At 36.5% G+C, this 19,154-nt stretch overlaps 1 protein-coding gene across 5 annotated transcripts in view; it reads right to left on the bottom strand.

Annotated features, from left to right (window-relative positions):
• Fancd2 (Fanconi anemia complementation group D2) overlaps positions 1-19,154 on the bottom strand; it is an 883,021-nt gene that overhangs the window by 348,665 nt on the left and 515,202 nt on the right. For all 5 annotated transcript variants that reach the window (XM_090413132.1, XM_090413256.1, XM_090413216.1 and 2 more), the window contains one exon: positions 16,369-16,471. In XM_090413132.1, coding sequence (XP_090269258.1) covers positions 16,369-16,471 — 103 coding nt within the window. The remainder of the gene's footprint in view (positions 1-16,368; positions 16,472-19,154) is intronic.

Here is a 19,154-nt window from a genome sequence, read left to right as displayed (position 1 = left end):
GATTTTTGTTTTGATGGGGGCTGTGAAATATTTTAATTTTTCCAAAGGGGCCTTTACATCCATAAGTTTGGGAAGCACTGTACAAGAGTATAAAATGGAATTGGAATTTCAAGTTTAAGAAATTAAGTTTCAAATTTTTAAGTAGGGTATAAATGAATACAATATTGAAAAGGAAAATATCTAAGAAAGCAATAAAAAGAATTAAGTTGAGTAGCTTTTAAAAGTGAAGTGTAGACTAAAAAATACAAATATTATTGGCAAAAAAATAAAAGATTTTGAAAACATAGAACCAAGCTATGGAGTCTTGATGGCAAACTACAAATGTTCAGTTATTCAGCTTGGAAGACATGAAGTTACTTGCAAGGAAAGAAAAATCAGAACTCCATGGTGGATTCAAGAAGTTAACACTGACATAATGAAAGAAAAGAAAACTTATCAAAAGTTCCTAGCAAATAAACAGGTAAAATAGAGAAAAATGTAAGATATCCAAGAGAGGACGTTGATAAGAATACATAGTATAAATATCAGGTGGGTATTGAAACACCATAGAAATATAGTAAAGAGTAATGTAAATAACATAACAAATGATAAAGCCTATATCTGAGTTGATCATTCAAATATATGCTCCTACAGAACAGAATGAGGAAGCAGAAATAGATATCATGTATGATGAAACAGAATGGTGTATAAAGGAAGTCGGAGGCAAGAAAGATTGAGTTATTTGTGCTATGGGTGACTGGAATGCAAAAGTTGGATCAGAGAGAACATCTACACATGTGGGGACGTCCATTTGGACTAGGAATTCAGAATGAGAGAGGACAAAAGCTGATTGATTTCTGTAACAAGCACAATCTCATCATAACTAACACTTATTTTGAGCAAAAACCAACAGCAAGATACACATGGGAAAGTACGAATGGAAGATACAAAAATCAATTAGACTATACTGTAGTCAGTAAACGTTACATCAATGGAATACGGAACTCAGAGGTGATGCCAAGTGCTGACTGTGGATCTGATCACAGACTGGTCTTAATGAAGATGAATATTTGCCTGAAAACAATAAAATTTAAAAGAAGTCAACCCCTAAAATGGGATCTGCAAATGGTACAAAATCAGATAATAAAATCAAAATTTAATGAAAATATTTCAGAACTGCTGTCTGAATTGCAAACGAAAATGAACCCTCTCAGTGGAATAGACTACAAGCAGCTATCAAAACATCTGCTAAAAACCACATCAATAAACAAGAAAGAAAGAAAGAACAAAACATAGATAACTCAAGAGGTAATCAACCTTATCGATGAAAGAAGAACATGGAAACGAGTAGCAAATGAAGAAGAAAGGTTAAGATATAAAACTTTGGATAAAAGAATCAAATAGTTATGCAGAAGACTGAAAGAAAACTGGATAAATAGGCAGTGCACTAAGATAGAAGAATTACAAAATAGAAACAGAACCAGAGAAGCATTCCTGAAAGTGAAAGAACTTGATGGAAGAGCAAAACATACACATTCTAATAACATCAAGGACAAAGATGAAAACATACTCATTGAAAAGGAAAAGATACATGGAAGATGGATGGAGTACTTATCAGATCTCTATGATGATGATGGTAACATGATAGATGAGTCACAATAACTTAAGTTAAATGTAACAACAGATGCTACTCTACCTACAAAAAAGGAGGTAGAACATGTAATTAAGAATCTTGCTAATAATAAACCCCCTGGATGTGATAATATTCTGGCTGAGCTGCTGAAAGCTTTGACTGGCAATAATAACAACTATTTAGAAAGCTTTGACTGGCAATAATAACAACTATTTAGTAGAATCTATTCAGGACATCTATAAAACAATACAATTACCTGAAGTTTTTACAACATCTATCTGCATACCAATTCCAAAGAAACATAATGCACAAAATTTTGAGGATTACAGAACTGTGAGCCTAATATCCCAATGCATCTAAAATTATTTTAACCATCATTAACAAACAAATTGAAAGAGCCATAAACGGTGAATTCAGTGAACAACAGAAAGGCTTCAGAAGAGGAATGGGAACCATTAATGCCATCCTGGAACTAAAAGTACTAATAGAAAGATCACTTGAAAGAAATAGGAACATTTACATATGCTTCATAGACTTTCAGAAGGCTTTTGACCGGGTAAAACATAATACAATGTTCAATATATTAGATAAATTAGACATAGAAGATCATGTACTTAAGATTATAAAAATGATTTACACCAATCAGAAAATGCAGCTGTTTAACTCTAAGACTTCTGAAGTGAAAATAAAAAGAGGAGTTAGACAAGGTTGTATCCTTTCACCAAATCTATTTAATATCTATAGTGAGGCAGTGAAGAAAAAGACTGAAAAACAAAAAATAGGAATTAGTATCAATGGTATAAAATACAACAATCTTAGATATGCTGATGATACCATTCTAATAGCAGAAAACAGAAACAAATTAATAAACAAATTCTTTACCTTCTTCAACAAATTGAAGAAGGTAAAGAATTTGGATTAGATATTAATGCAAAACAAACCAAATTAATGAAAATCTCAAAAGAAAACAGATCCGAGCCAGAAATATTCATAAACAATAAGAAAATTGAACATACAACAGAATACAAATATTTACACCTACTTTACTGCAGATGGAAAGCAAGATAAAGAAATAAAAATAAGAACAGCCATAGCTAAAGATGCCTTCTGGAAAAATAAAGATCTGCTCAGAAGTTCTGTGGGTATCGAGACAAAGAAAAGAATGATAATTCTTTCTTTTAAGGTAACATGGTGATCAGCACTCATATTTGTAGATTTAGGGACTCAAAAACACACGTGTTGAACAGATTATTTTATTAATTACAAATAAAACAAAACTTGACGTTTCGACCTCTATATCGAGGTCATCATCGGAAGAATACAACTGTATACAGAACCAAGCTACATGCTCATGCTTTCTATATCAGTAAACCAAATCTACGTAGTTAATAAATCTTTTTTCTAGCCTGACCTCTAGTGATAGAAAGGAAAAACAAAAAGAAATAAAGAAAGAAATAATATTATATAAAAAAAAAAAAAAAAAATATATATATATATATATATATATATATACATATAAAAATTATATATATATTATAAATAAATAAATGCAACTACAATAAACTGTTAGAGTCCTCATGTATTAATATTCTGGATAGTTACAAAATGATTTCTTTCAGTTGCTATTGAATGTTCTAAACACTTCACCAGGTCACCCGGTTGTCTTCTTGTAGTGGGAATTTTTCTAATGCTAGTTTAGGATGTTATACAGGTTGTAGATGGGTCCTCCACATTCTTGAAATGGTGAGGCCATCATTTTTGTTGAGATTTGGGTTGTGTTGGAGCATTTCACAAGACTCTTTAAATTTTCTCTCAAACCAGGTTTTGGTGCGGTGTAGGGACTTGGTATTTTTCCAGTCAATTCTATGGTATGTTTGGAGTGCATGGTCAGAAAGGCCTGTTTTACTGAAGTGGAGGTATTTAATGTGTCGTTTGTGTTCATCTTGTCTGATTGGGATAGTTCGCCCTGTTTCCCCTATGTATGGTATGTTACATGTGCAGTGTATTTTGTATACCCCTGGGTGTACTAGGTGTGGAAGAGGATCTTTAGAGGAACTGAGTAGGTGTCTTAGCTTATTTGGGGGTTTAAAGGTGGTTTTAATGTTGTATTTGCGAAGTGTTCTGTCTATTTTTTCAGAAATGCCTCTAACATAAGGAATGGCAATGGCATTCTTGAAATCTTTTTTGTTCTTACTGGTATCTTTATGGAGGATCTTGTGAATAGTTTTTTTATTGTATCCATTTTTGATAAATGTTTGGTTGATGATTTTGTATTCTTGGTTTAGAGCCTGTTCATTTGAACAAATAGTTAAGGCTCTGTGTTTAAGGGTACTTATGACACCTAATTTTTGTGTTGGGTGGTGGTAAGAATTTTTGTGTATGTATTGGCCTGTGTGTGTAGGTTTGCGGTAAACTGAGAAGGAGAGACAGCCAGAGGGAAGACGTGTGACAAGTATGTCTAGGAAAGGAAGAGAGTCTTTTTTTTTTTCATTTCAATGGTGAATTGGATACGTTTGTGTTGTTTGTTTAGGCGGCTAAGGAATGTATTTAGAGCTTCGCGGCCGTGGGGCCAAATGGCGAAAACATCGTCGACGTATCTGAGCCAGATTTTGGGCTTTAGACATGCTGTCTCTAGAGCACGTTGCTCCAAGTCTTCCATATAAAAGTTAGCTATTGGGGGAGAAAGTGGTGAGCCCATGGCTGTACCTTCTTTTTGAAGGTAAAAATTGTTTTGCCATACGAAATATCCGGAGCGGAGTACGTGGGCAAAAAGGGCCGTGATGTCATGTGGAAATATGTTCTGTAGTAGCAAGATCGTGTCATTGATTGGGACATTGGTGAAAAGGGAAGTTATGTCAAAGCTGACTAATAAATCTTGGTCGGTGAGTGTAATGTTTTTGATTTTACTGATGAAATGTTGTGTATTTTTTATGTAGGAAGGGGACTGACCTACCAATTCCTTGAGTGTGGCAGCTAATTTTTTTGCTAAGAGATAATTTGGGCTGTCAATTCCTTCAACAATCGGGCGAAGTGGTGTGCCAGGTTTATGTATTTTTGGCAGGCCATAAATTCTGGGCGCACGGGCATACTGAGGTATTAATTTTTTTGTCGTTTCTTCGGGCCATGTGTGGACGTACCTGTATAACATCCTAAACTAGCATTAGAAAAATTCCCACTACAAGAAGACAACCGGGTGACCTGGTGAAGTGTTTAGAACATTCAATAGCAACTGAAAGAAATCATTTTGTAACTATCCAGAATATTAATACATGAGGACTCTAACAGTTTATTGTAGTTGCATTTATCTATTTATAATATATGTATAATTTTTTTTATATATATATCTATATATATGTATTTTTTTTTATATATATATCTATATATATTTTTTTTTTATATATAATTTTATTTCTTTATTTATTTTTGTTTTTCCTTTCTATCACTAGAGGTCAGGCTAGAAAAAAGATTTATTAACTACGTAGATTTGGTTTACTGATATAGAAAGCATGAGCATGTAGCTTGGTTCTGTATACAGTTGTATTCTTCCGATGATGACCTCGATATAGAGGTCGAAACGTCAAGTTTTATTTTATTTGTAATTAATAAAATAATCTGTTCAACACGTGTGTTTTTGAGTCCCTAAATCTACAAATATGAGAAAAGAATGATAAGAACATTAGTGTGGCCAATTTTCACGTATGGAAGTGAGACCTGGATATTCAAGAAGGGAATAAGGAACAGATAATGGCCTTTGAAATGTGGTGCTATAGGAGAGCTCTGAAATTCCCATGGACAGAACATGTGGCAAATACAGATGTCCTACAGAGAATGAGAACACAGAGATCTCTATTACAGGAAATGATCCAGAGAAAAATGAGATTGGCAGGACATGTACTGAGAGATTCAGCAGGACAGAGGATACTAACAGTTTTAGAAGGAAAAATTATGGGAAAAGGATCAAGAGGCAAAAAATGAAGGACATGGCTTGAAGATATAAGATCATGGACAGGATCACATGGCTATGCAGAGACAAAAAGGAAAGCCACCAACAGAGAGAACTGGGAGGACAAGGTGCTGCACCCTCTCACTGAGGAAGCTACATGAAGAAGAAAGCCTATATCTGAGTTATGTCAGCAAGAACTGAGGTGGAAAATCAAATGTGAGAAAAGCATGCACTCTATCCACTCTTACTCATATTTCAGTTTGAAACTAGCAAATCATATATATATATATATATATTAGAAAAAAAGCTAACACCTTTTATTCCCTAACAGGGAGTAGGTGAGGCCTTTATACCTTATCTAGCTTTTGGAGACTGAGTGGGTAATTCAGTCTCCAGCGTTAGCCAACGAAAGATAGCTTACCCATGGCTATCACTAATTCTAGGCAGCTACTGATGAAGAGACCAGCAAACAAGTGCTGCCATCTCTTGGTGCCTAACCCTAACGGGATATGTTATTGTCTGAAAAAATGTAGATTTACTGTCGATTTTTTTTTTTCTTCGAGTTTACAGGACGAAAAACCCACTTGCCCGCGCCAGAGATTGAGTAACTCGGGAAGCGGTTGAAGATAGGCTTAGAAAAAGTTCCTCCAGTCAGACTTGAACCTAGGTCTAACTTCGAGCAGCCAAGCACGAGGACATTATATATATATATATATATATATATGAGGAAGCCTGTGTAGCTCAGTGGAAGTGGTGTTTGCACAGTCACTTTTGAATCTAGTCAGAGACTAGAGGAAATTTTTTTAAGCCTTTTTTCGACTGGTTCTCGAGTTAGTTGATCTCTGGCACAGGCAAACAGTTTTTTTTTTCTCCCAGAAACTCTGGGAGAAAAAAAAAACCTCCTGTAAACTCAAGAAAATCGACTGTAGAACCCACACTATTTCAGAAATGAAATATAGTGTTAGGGCTATGGACCACGAGATGGCGGCACTCTCTAGCCACCTTCTTCACCACATGCCATTTAATTAGTGATAACCTTGGACCAGCTATCTCTGATTGGCTACCAGTGGAGACTGAACTGCCCATTCAGTCTCTAAAAGTTAGACAGGGCTAAAATGGCCTCGCCTACTCCCTATACGGAAATAAAAGGCATTAGCTGATGATGATGATTTTTGATGATATATATATGCAGGGCTTTTTTTCTAAATATAAGCTTACCGGAACTCTACCATCTCATTCCCTAACACAAGAAAATCAAAACATATCAGGCCTTTGAAGCTCTCATTCTTTTATTTTTGACAAATGAATATTATATATATCGAACGGAAATAAAACATTAAACCAAAGGTGAAAAAAGTTTAAAAAATACCTTAATTTTCACAATAGCGTCCAAATTGGGCTCATCAAACTGGTGTTGCCATCTTCACGAGTTCATTTCTTACTCTTCATGTCTGTTGCTAGATGTCTGTCTTTGAGGAACTAGTAATTGACGTATGGTAAAGGTTGAAAAACAGGCAGAGGAGGCCCAACCAGTTTGATGAACATCAGTGTACTCATGGCCTTCATTTGTAGAGAAGTTCTTGTCGGTGTGATAATCAGATTCATCTGAGAAAAGCCATGATCACATTCAGCAGTAGAAATGGGGATGCTGTTGATAGTGTTTATTAACTGCAATATTGCAGCAGGCATTTTCTTCTTCTCTGTCAGAAATTCACGAAAACCTCTAACAATCTGTCGTTCTGGAATTCTTAGCCTCTTACACAAACTCTCCACTTCGGTCTCACCGAAAGTACCATTCCTTTCAGCACCATCTGGCCAACGTTCTGGATACAACACTTTTGTCCATTCTGGAATTTGCATCTCTTCTGCAGATAGAAGGCGATTTTCCATTCATTGTTTCAAGCAGTCATAAAATTTTGTAGGATCAAGAGAACGATTCACATTTGTTGATCGACTGGTTATCCCTATTCTCCAAAGTCACTCCTTTAAAGTTTGTATTTTCAACTGCTTGCAGCTTCACGATAAAAAGGCCCGCCATTGACTTTTGTTTTCAAAGAGCTGAATCTACCTTGATATACTGCAATGAGTTTTGTAGAGTGTAATATCCCTGGCTTGCAGTTCAACATTCAGCTCAGACAATTCTTGGAGAGCATCACACATCAATCCAAGATCCAAAACAAAATCAACATGTTATTTTCTACAAAAGGCCTTCATACATTACTCTTTCAGACTTGTCTCTGTTTTCATCATGTTTCGCTGCTGTAAAATGAGCCACATGTGCTTCATAATCTTTCCACACCAACACTTCTAAAACTAGAAGCCACTCAATGTGAAAATTTCCTTGTCAAGAACTTCAGCTACTTTGCCTAGTTTCTGACATTTTTGGGTGACTGGTGTTAGAGATTTGACTGTCTTTACTGGCTGAGCAGTTAGCATTTTCTGACCACTGGTTAGTCATTTTTTTGGAGAGCAGGTGTGCTAACCACTCAGACAGTAAAATCTTTAACACCAGTCACCCAAAAATATCAGAAAACCACTAACCACTGGTTTGTGAAGAAATGGTTGATTTTGGTTGATTAACTTGAAGTAGTTGATTTGTTTTTGGAATTTTTTTTTTACATCACCAACAGAGAGCTCGAGTCTATGGTTGGCACAATGCCAAACCAAAATGTGAGGATAACGTTGCTTAATCAAAGCTACTACTCCTTTTTTCATACCCAACTTCACAGCTGCTCCATCACAGGCAATAGCAACAAGATTTTTCTTCAAAAAATCAGCATGAAACCCTAATTTATTAAGAGTATTCATCAAGATATGGAAAATACATCGTGCAGAAACATTTTCTAATGCTACAATATCAATAAAAATATTTGTTCGTTGCTCCATATCAGGTAGCATTGTGCGTACATATATTATTAATCATGACAACTGGCTAATAGTGGTGCTTTCATCAAACAAAAGGGAAATCTCATAGTTTCTTCTTCTTCTTCTGCAGCTTCTCCCACTTAAGTGGGGTCAATGTTTGTAATGAGTCTCCTCCACACCTTCCTGTCTTGGGCTGTCACCACATCCAAGTTCTTCATCTTCAAGTCCTCTTCTACCAGGTCCCTCCATCTCTTCTTTGGCCGCCCACGCTTCCGCCTTCCTTGCACATCCATCTGCATGACCCTTCTTCCCACATATTCGTCCTCCCTCCTCATCGCATGACCAAACCATCTCAACCTTGCCTCCTGTATTTTCGCTCCTAAGTTCATAACTTTCACTGTTCCCCTGACATAGTCATTTCTCAGACGATCCTTTCTGGTCACACCGCACATCCACCTAAGCATTCTCATCTCTGCTACTTCCATCATGCTGACGTTATTTTTCCTCAGGGCCACAGTTTCTATAGCATATGTCATAGCTGGCCTCACTACTGTCCTATAAATTTTGCCTTTCAGATTGATCGGCACCCTCTTATCACATAACACTCCAGCCATCTCCCTCCAGTTCCTCCAACCCGCTTGTATCCTGCATCCCACTTCCTTCTCAGCTCCTCCATCTTCTTCCATTGTTGAACCTAAGTATCTAAAGTCTCTCAACTTCCTGATGACATTTCCTTCCAGCTCCAGATCTGTCTCCTGGCTGCTGCCGCCCACTGCACAACACATATACTCTGTCTTACTTCTGCTCAGTCTCATACCTCTCTCTTCCAGTACTTTTCTCCATCTTTCCAGTTTAGTTCCCACTTCTTCTCTTGAATCTGCACACAGCAAGATGTCATCTGCATACAACATTGAAAAAGGCACATCTTCTCTCACCTCCTCTGTTACCACCTCCATCACAATATTAAACAGAAACGGACTTAATGCTGACATTTGATGCAAGCCAACTGTTACTTGAAAACTTTCTGTCTGTCCCAAACAGGTCCGAACACTTGTCTTCACATTTCTGTACATTTCCTGCACCAACCTGACATATTTCTCTGGCACCTTCTTCTCCCTCAGACACCTCCAGACTTCTTGCCTTGGCACTCTATCGTATGCTTTCTCCAGATCAATAAATACCAGATGTAGCTCCCTTTGTTTCTCTCGATATTTTTCCATCATCTGTCGTAACCCAAAGATAGCATCTGTTGTTGATCTACCAGGCATGAAGCCAAATTGTTCCTTTGCAATCTCCACCTCCTCCCTCAATCTACCATCAAGAACCCTTTCTAGGATCTTGATTGTGTGGGACATCAACTTTATTCCTCTGTAATTTTTACAGTCTTGTGCATCCCCTTTACCAGTGTAGATGGGAACAAGAGTACTCTCTCTCCATTCCTCGGGTATATTTTCCTGTCGGCCAACTTTCATGAACAGGTCCCACAGCAGGTCAATTCCCTCTTCCCCCAGTGCCTTCCATGCCTCCACTGGAATTCTGTCAGGGCCCACCGATTTTCCATTCTACTGATGTTCTGCACCATCCCCTTAGAAGGCTGCCCATCTCCTCTGTGAGTCCTTGCATTTTCCTCATTCAAAAGTCCCTCAAAGTATATTTTCCATCTGTTTCTTATGTCCACATCCCTCCATAATACTCTTCCTTCAGCATCTTTGATCTGCCTCACACGTAAGATGTCCTTTGCTGCTTTATTTCTACATTTCGCTAGTTGGTAAATTTTTCTCTGTCCTTCCTTTGTTTCTAATTGATCATACAGATCTTGATATGCCATGGCCTTTGCCTGTGCCACAACTCTCTTGGCTTCTTGCTTTCTCTCTTCGTACACCTCTCTGTCCTCTTCCACTCGACTCATCCCACTTCTGCTTTGCCTATCTCTTAGCTGTCACTGCCACTTGTACATCATTATTCCACCACCAACCCTCTTTCTGCTCTCTAATCTTTCCAGATGTCTCACCAAGCACCTCGACTGAACAGCTCAGGATTACTTTTGAATTATGTTTCCACCAATCTTGTACACTTTCAAGTCCATCCGAAATCCTCTCTAACACCCTCTCCCTAAAACGATTCCTCACACTCTCCTCTTTTAAGCGAAACCACTTAATTGTCTTCATCCCATGGCATCCAGAAGTTCTTATCTTCGATCTTATTTTAAAGTCTGCGCACAGTAGTTGGTGTTGTGCTACTTGATCTGTTGGAATTACTTTACAATTTGTCACAACCTTAAGATGTTTTCTTCTAGTCAAAATGTAGTCAATTTGTGAGCTGTTGTTACCACTCCTAAATGTTATCAAATGTTCTTCCCTCTTGTAGAAAAACAAGAGGTCCACAAATTGCCAAACAAATTGCCAGATCAAACGCTACTGCAAAGTCCACAACCCTCTCTCCTTCCTGATTCATCATTCCCACTCTGTGGCCACCATGCACCCTTTCACAGTCTCTATTCTGTCTTCCTATGTGCCCGTTCAAGTCTCCTCCGACAATCACCATCTCATTTTCTTCCAATTCCCTCATTTCTTCATCTAACACGTTCCAGAACTCATCTTTTTCCTCTGCTGTACAACCAACTTGCGGGGCATATACACATAATACGACCACCTGCTCTTCTCCAAGACCCAATTTCGTTCGCATGATCCTGTCGTTCCTTCTACCCACGTCCAGTACTTCACCCTTCATTCTGCCACACACCACAATTCCTACACCATTTCTTCCCTCGTTATTCGCTCCAGAGTAGAACAATTTATATCCATCTCCCAGTTCCTTTGCCTTTCCCCCTTTCCACATTGTCTCCTGCACACATAAAATGTCCAACTTCCTCTTCCTCATCATGTCTGCCACCTCTCTTCCCCTTACAGTCATGCTTCCAACATTCAGTGTTCCCACTCGCAACACCTTCTCCACCTGCTGAGCTCGCTTCTTTAACCGCACCTGCCCTTGATGCAGTAGCCCTCTTCCACTTCTCACAGCTGTAGGGCGATGTGGCTATGCGTCACTTAAGGGGTACGCCCTAGCCCTTGTATCATTTTCTCTTTGACTCATAATCATAGTTTGAGTTGGCACTGAAGTTTTCCGACCAGATGCCCTTCCTGACATCTACCATCGCATTTATCTGGAAATCTCATAGTTTGACTCTATTATTTTTTTAAAAAGGATTTTTTTCATTTCAGTTCCAATATGATTTGTTATATTCATACAAGCATTTGTAGAATTCAACCCATATCACTGCCCTTCAATTCTTGGAGGTCAATTTCTGATTCGAAGTCATTGAAAGCTTGGGTTATCTTTGCAATTTAATATGCTGTTCTGAATATTCTACAAGAGACTTCTTTCTCATGTTAAAATGCTTTTGAATAAGCTACCTCACGTTTTCGTTTTTGCAAATTCTATAATTTTAGCGGCAGCAATGTTAGCTGAACTGTTCTTATGATCGTGAATTTTTTTAAGTAGTAAAGTCATTTCCTCTTTTTTATTCCTACCATAATGAGAAATTTGAATATTTGCCCATGGCTTTGAAATATTCATAACTTGCTTATTTGTTTCTACTCCCAAACTTGCGATTTCCTTACATATTTTACAGCCAGTGTTTTTATTCTCCACCAACAGCCATTCATTTTTGTTGCAAAAATCAACTTTTTGGTCTAGAGGCCAACAGTCGAGCAGATCTTGTGCATCTTTACTCATCATAGTCGCCGTTGTAATCCTTGTAGCAACCATAGCAGCCACATGTTTTATCCCTCCAGGTTTTGTATCACTGTCCATCGAGTCTGTTTTTGCCCCACCACCACCATCACTACACTTACTGTCTCGAGCTTTAACTTCTTAGTTGCACGAGTGGAAGAGAAAAATTGTGTTATTTTACTATTCATCGCATAAAACTGGTGAAACTTCCATGAAACATTAACTTCACTCACCGACGCTGTAAAAGTGCGACTCTACTTGCATAGAGAATGTCTGCTTGTTCACATAGAAGTTCTGCTTCCGATAACTACTATAACTTCCGTCCGATTATCGATTATAATAGAAAACTTCGATCTTCGAGATTCAGTGTCAACAATACAAGATGGCAGCACTAGATTGGATGAACCAAAGATGACTCTTGATTTATGTTATCAATGACCATAACTGAGAATTTAAAATGGAGGCAGTTCTAGTTTTGAAATACTCATAAAATATATGTTTAGGGACCAATAAAGTCCTAAATATTTACTGGAACACGTTCTGGACCGTTCCGGCTGAAAAAAAGCCCTGTATATATATATATATATATATATATATATATATATATATTGTTTATTTTGTTCAGTATCACATTGATATCCCAGTCACATCATAACTATAGAATAATACATATCCTCTGTAAAAATAAATTTATTATGTAAATATTTTGTCTTATGTAACATCAATACAAACTGCAAACAAAAATAAGAAATTGAATAAAGAAAACAGTAGAGCACATATATTAAATTGAAATCCCTTTATGTATACAGTCATGTGTTCATGGATTAAAAGAACTGGGCTGAAATAATTAAAATTAGTTAAAAATAAAATGTATATGAGAGACATTAATGCAACTGAAGATAACAATTTCCCACACTTTTGGAATAGTGAGGCACTCATTTGATTAGGTCTATAAAGTAGAGCTTCAGCATTTTCTTTGTATAAACATTCATGTTTACATATGGATCTCTGCAGTATCTTGGTGATTTCCCATTATATCCTATGGTTAGTGTTTTCAATTTCATGTTATGCCAGGCCACATCTGTGAAGTTTGATAACACAGATGTGATCTTGATGTTCAGAGATTTATTTACAGATCTTCCCATTTCTCCATATTAAGACAAGTTGCACAAACATGGTACAGTCTGCCCACAGTTGAGAGAACCATAGCTGGCAGAGTGCTAAGAAGAGTCGATTAATTAACAAAAAACAAAATCACATCAGTTCTTGTCTGCCACTGTACTAGCTTGATTTTTGTTGTCACTTTTTGCACTTATCTTTTCTTATTTATTTGTATGATGGATCTTGTATCATCAACAAGTGCTGATATTAAATCTTTCAGTAGCGCTTCAAAAAAAAATATCGCATAATGTGCTGACTTTCTACAAAACAGAATTGTTAGAAGGCAGTCCCCTCATTCTAATTTCTGGCCACACAACGTGCAAGTGAAATTGTAGGCATACTGGAGTCAACTATTTAAAGAATTCATAAGGAATGAAAAGGAGAAGATAATCCAAAATTTCAATCTCCTAATAAAAGCACCAAACCATCTAAAACATAGCTTTGAATGATTTTCATGTAGATGTTATAAGAAGAACTATTCACAAATTTTATGTATCGAAAAAAATGTGCCAACTGTTCCTAAACTAATAAATTAATTTTCTTGGAAAAGGATTTTTCAAAATTTTATGCATGGTTTGGTTAAAGAGCCACAAGTTATAAATAATTAACCAGTTTAGGGCATTAAAGTGTCTGAGTTTCTGAGAAAGATTAGAGGCATGAACAGATGGCATCAATAGCAATATCATATTAAAAACGAGGATATTAGGAAAGAACTCGACATTGTCGGCATCCAGGAATGCGTTAGCAGAGCTAATCTCAGGTGGTATGGTCACTTAAACACAATGGGCGAGGAAAGATTAGCAAAACAAGTGTTCTCTGCCAGGTTATCAGGAAAACGACCCAGAGGAAGACCAAGAAATAGGTGGATTGATATGATACAATGTGCCTTAGATGATAGAAATATAAGATCTGATAATGATAATATTGGAGTCTTGACAAGTAACAGACTGATTTGGAGGCAAATTGTAGATAGGAAGTTAGTAATGATGTAAATTTTTCATGTAGTACTATCATATCCTGTACACCCCTTGATAATGATAATATTGGATATATTATCCTGTACACCCCTTGATAATGATAATAATCTGATAATAATAATATTGGAGTCTTGACAAGTAACAGACTGATTTGGAGGAAAATTGTAGATAGGAAGTTAGTAATGATGTAAATTTTTCATGTAGTACTATCATATCCTGTACACCCCTTGAGGGTACATGTCAGGAATTTGATAATGATGAAGTGTCCGAATTTTCCCAGCTATAATGGCTAAGAGTATTTGAAAAAAATTCTGTTTTTTTTTTTTTTTTTTTTTGTAATTATTTTTTTTAATACAAAACTTTCTTAAAAATAAATTTTGCTTACAATATTTATTTATTTTATACCTTTTTTAAAATTTGGTTAATACTGTATGTAAAATTTTCTAACTACTGTACAAGCAAAATAGTTACCACTTTAAAAACTAGAACGTTCATAAAACAAAAGCTAATTTTCTGATGTGTAATAATAAACAAACTCATCCCATGAGATGGATTGATTGATAGCTCTGTTATCAGAATGGATTCACCTTCTTCTTCTTCTTCTTCATCCAAAATCCATGTGCAGAAGTGTTGAGGGTTCTCTCACCTGTGGTCAAATTATACACTAAGGTAGCATCAGTGGTCAGAGTTTGTCTTTTGGAGAAGATAGCAGATTATGAATTTTGTTGATAGGCCTATAGGTAGCAATGAGTTGATATTTTTTCATAATTTTTGAAACACATTCTGAGATGCCTTTAATATGTGATATAGCAGTTCTGTAGGCTTCTTGTCTGGTTGTTTTATGGTAGAGTAGTTAATTATTTTTTGGGTTATTACTGGATTATATCCATTTATTAAGCTGTTGTTTCTTTGACAATATTTTCAGTTTTTGTTTTAGAGATTCTTCAGAAGAACAAATCTTGTGTGCTCTGGATACTAAGTATTTTATGATGCCATATTTTTGAGATGGATGATAAGCTGATGTAATGTGGATATAACGACTTGAAAAAGTTAGTTTGTGGAAGAGATTGCGACACATAGCTTATCCTGTTTAAACTGAAGCTTTCTTGTATAAAACCTGAGGAGTATCTATAACTATAGAATAACAGATATGCCACGGTAAAAATACAATTATTATGTAAATATTTCATCTTCATAATCATCAGTACACATAGCAAACAACAGTAAGGAATAGAATAAAGAAAACAGTAGAGTGCATGCATTGAACTGGAATCTATGTATACAGTCGTGTGTTCATGGATTACTTGATTCCAATGCTTTGTTGTTTTCCATTTTGCAACTGAACTTTTTTTATTCTTCTGATATTCCTCTAAATGCTACTCAGTTTTCTGTAATTTCCTCATAGTCTGTCTAATAATCTGCTTTAACCTACTGATGTTGGAGGTTAAATTATTTTTAATATCGGCTTTAGTGAAGAAAACCTTCATGTTTACCACTTTGCTGTTCTTGTTAGCATTCCATTTCTTCTGTGTTTCTGGCATCATTTTACAATTGTATTTAATGTTACAATATCACAATAAAAATATTATTATTATTAGTAATACATGACACCTCCAGGGAGTCCAAAGACTCATCGAGGGAGGGCACCTACTCTACAACTCTTCATCTCCAACACTCAATCCACCAACTACAACTATTTTCATCATCTACACCAACAGCATCTACTGCCAACTGCCACCACTAGTATTTTCACAGACAATCACAAACATCCATGCTTACAGCGGTGATTCGAACCCGCAGTCTTTTGGCTGGATAGCAGATATGCTAACCACCTGGCCACCCAAGCCAGCATAATAAATGTTATAAAGCTACTAAATACTATTAAAGACATGAAAATCTACTCTGATATACTATAAAACTTCTAAGGTAGAAACACAAAAAAACAGGTAAAGATCACCAATTTTACAGAAGACCTCCTTTTATTTATTTAATAAGGGGGAGGGGGCATGTTCATGTTTAATAATTTAATTATTAACCATTAATATAACCAATGTGTGATTATATTTAATATCCTATACCTTTTCTTTTTGGGTGTTAGGTGACAGCTGGATATTACAGGAATTTGTTTCAGTATTCAAATCCTGAGTTATCTGACTGGATTCATTAGAAGCTTGCTTAGGCCTGTAAAAACAAAAACTGAAATTTTGAACTAAAAAAACAAAAACATTCAATCACAGATGTTAGTCATATTTAACCATCTTGAATGTTACTTATATTGCTAAAATGAGTAAAAATCCATTTAATATGAATAAAATACATTAATTCATAAAGGTAATATTTAAAAAAAAAAAAACAGAGAGAAAGAATTGAGAACAGATTAGCATTAGAGAGGGTGTAATTTACTATACATATAGTGCATTATAAAACAAACATGATCTGATTTCTAAAAACTAACTACTTTTTATCTTATATACAAACTATAATTTACTGCAGCTAGAATAATGCTGGAAAATATGCACAGAATGTCAAATAGCATAAGTAAGAGAAAAAACGTTCAACAAGTAGACTAGTTCTTAAGAAACTTCATGCAGAATCCTTATGTGCTTATACTTCAAGGAATAAAGAATAATATAATTTATTAGTATTTTTAATTTAATATTACCGAAGCCACGAATAATGTCCTTGACTATTATCCAACAAAACTTGCAATTCAGTGTTTCAGGAGCATCACAGAAGGTTACCAGAATTCAAATCTGTGGACTTAAACAACATGATATTAGTGATTACTAAATAACTCAAGGAATTCACAACGTATACTGATATATAAATTAAAATAAACTTTAATATATATTTCTTATATTTTGGCAACATCACGTTGCCATCTTCATGGAACATAATATTAAGACACATGCACGCATGCACTAAAACACAGCAAATGAGGTAGAAGCGAGGAAACTACTGTTTTTCCTAAAGTCCTGATGGTGTCTCCTAGTGGGCTATATTAGGTATTCTTGGCCATTGGGGCTGAAGTTCTCAATATATACGTCTCCCAAATTTGGGGCAGTCTCATGTATCCCAATTTGTTGAGTTTTGGCATGAAATTTCTAGGGCTGAAGCTGATTCCATGAATAGTCTTTCAAATTTATACTTGCTGCAGTGTATTACTGTGGCTTTCTATCACCCTATTCTGTGGAGTGTATCCAGAGCATGGTTTGCAAGCCCAGAGTGGGTGTAATGGTGAAACCGGATGTTAGTCTTTGTGTTCCAAAATTCTGATATTCGCTGTCCTGCCTTTTTGGCCAAAGTAGGACAGGTTACAGCTGCAAGGGACCTGGTATACACCAGGTAGGTGTAGAGAAAGTGGTTGGTCTTTAGTTGAGGGGATAAGGGTGCCAATTTTCTATATGGTCTGTAACAAGAGGTCAGGTCATGTTTATTCAGAATTTTGGTAATTTTTTCGGAGGTGCTCCGGATATAGGGAATGGGGATGGATGTAGAGTAATCTTTCTTATGAAGCGGGGGGGGGTTACTGATTTTAGAATTTTTTTAATTTTATGGGGGTTGTAGCCATCGGCTGAAAAAGTGTTAAGGATGTGATAAGTTTAATGGTTAGGGCATTGTCATTTGAAATGACAATGCCCTAACCATTAAACCATTAGTTTAGCCCTGTTGTATAGTGTCCTAATAACTCCATATTGTTGTGTGGGGGGATATTAGTGAATGTACCTGCCTGTATGGGTGGGTTTTCTATAAACTGAGAAAACCAAGGTTCCATCAGGCTGCAGGTGACAAGTGTGTATAAGAAAGGGAGGCTGTTGCTTTCCTCTTTTTCCAGGGTAAACTTGATTCTGGGGTGTTGGTTGTTTAAGTGTGTTAAGGAGGGGAGTGTATCAGAGCCATGTGGCCAAACAGCGAACACATCATCAACGTAGCGAAGCCATATCGTAGGTTTTTGTGGGACAGCGTTTAAGGCTTTCTCTTCAAAAGTCTCCATAAAGAAGTTGGCCAAGGGTGGGGAGAGTGGTGAATACATGGCTGTCCCCCTCTATCTGTTTGTAGAATTTTCCCTGCCAAACGAAATAGCCCAAGTTCATTGTGAACTGAAATAGGGCTCAGATATCGGGGGAAAATTTGGCTTGGATGAGCTCTAAGGTTTCCTTGAGTGGGACCTATGTGAATAAGGAGGAGATGTCAAAACTAACCATTATGTCAATATGTTGGAGTGTAAGGATTTCTACACTGGCTTTAAAGTGGGCTGAGTTTTTTATTTGTGATGGTGTGTTGACAGTATGGTGTGTGAGTGCTTTGGCTAAATGTTTGGCTAATTTGTACATGGGGGAATAAATGCCATTCACTGTGGGATGTAATGGCACATTTTGTTTATGTATTTTTGGGAGCCCATAAATATGGGGGGGGGTCTAGAGATAATGGATTTTGTTAGTAACTTCCACAAGCCAGGAAGTGACATTCTTAAGGAGCCTATGGAGTTTTCTAATTTGTGAGTTAGTGGGATTGTATTCAATGGGGAAGTAAGTAGCCTGATCTAATAATAAAGCATTAAGCTTACCTCTGTAGTCAAGTATGGTTGAGCATAATGGTAGCATTCCCCTTATCCGCTTTGGTGATTATTATTTCTTTGTTTTTCTTCATTTCCTGTAGAGCCTTATATTCACTATTGGATATGTTGGATATGGTGGTCGTGCTTTGGTGAGAACACAGGCTACATCCAGTCTAATATTGTTGGCGATGTGGTTTGGAAGGTAACAAATATAAAGCATTCAATGTGGATCATAATTTCTTTGGCCAGTATATTTCTAGGAGCAATGGTGAAATTGTGGCCACGTGTAAGTGCGTCGAATGCTTA

Source organism: Typopeltis vanoorti, chromosome 1, assembly GCF_054136105.1.
Source record: "Typopeltis vanoorti isolate ZY-2024b chromosome 1, IOZ_Tvanoo_1.0, whole genome shotgun sequence".
NCBI classification, from domain to species: domain Eukaryota; kingdom Metazoa; phylum Arthropoda; class Arachnida; order Uropygi; family Thelyphonidae; genus Typopeltis; species Typopeltis vanoorti.
Note: the sequence above shows the minus strand (reverse complement) of the source record. Positions and strands in the feature narration are given on the sequence as shown.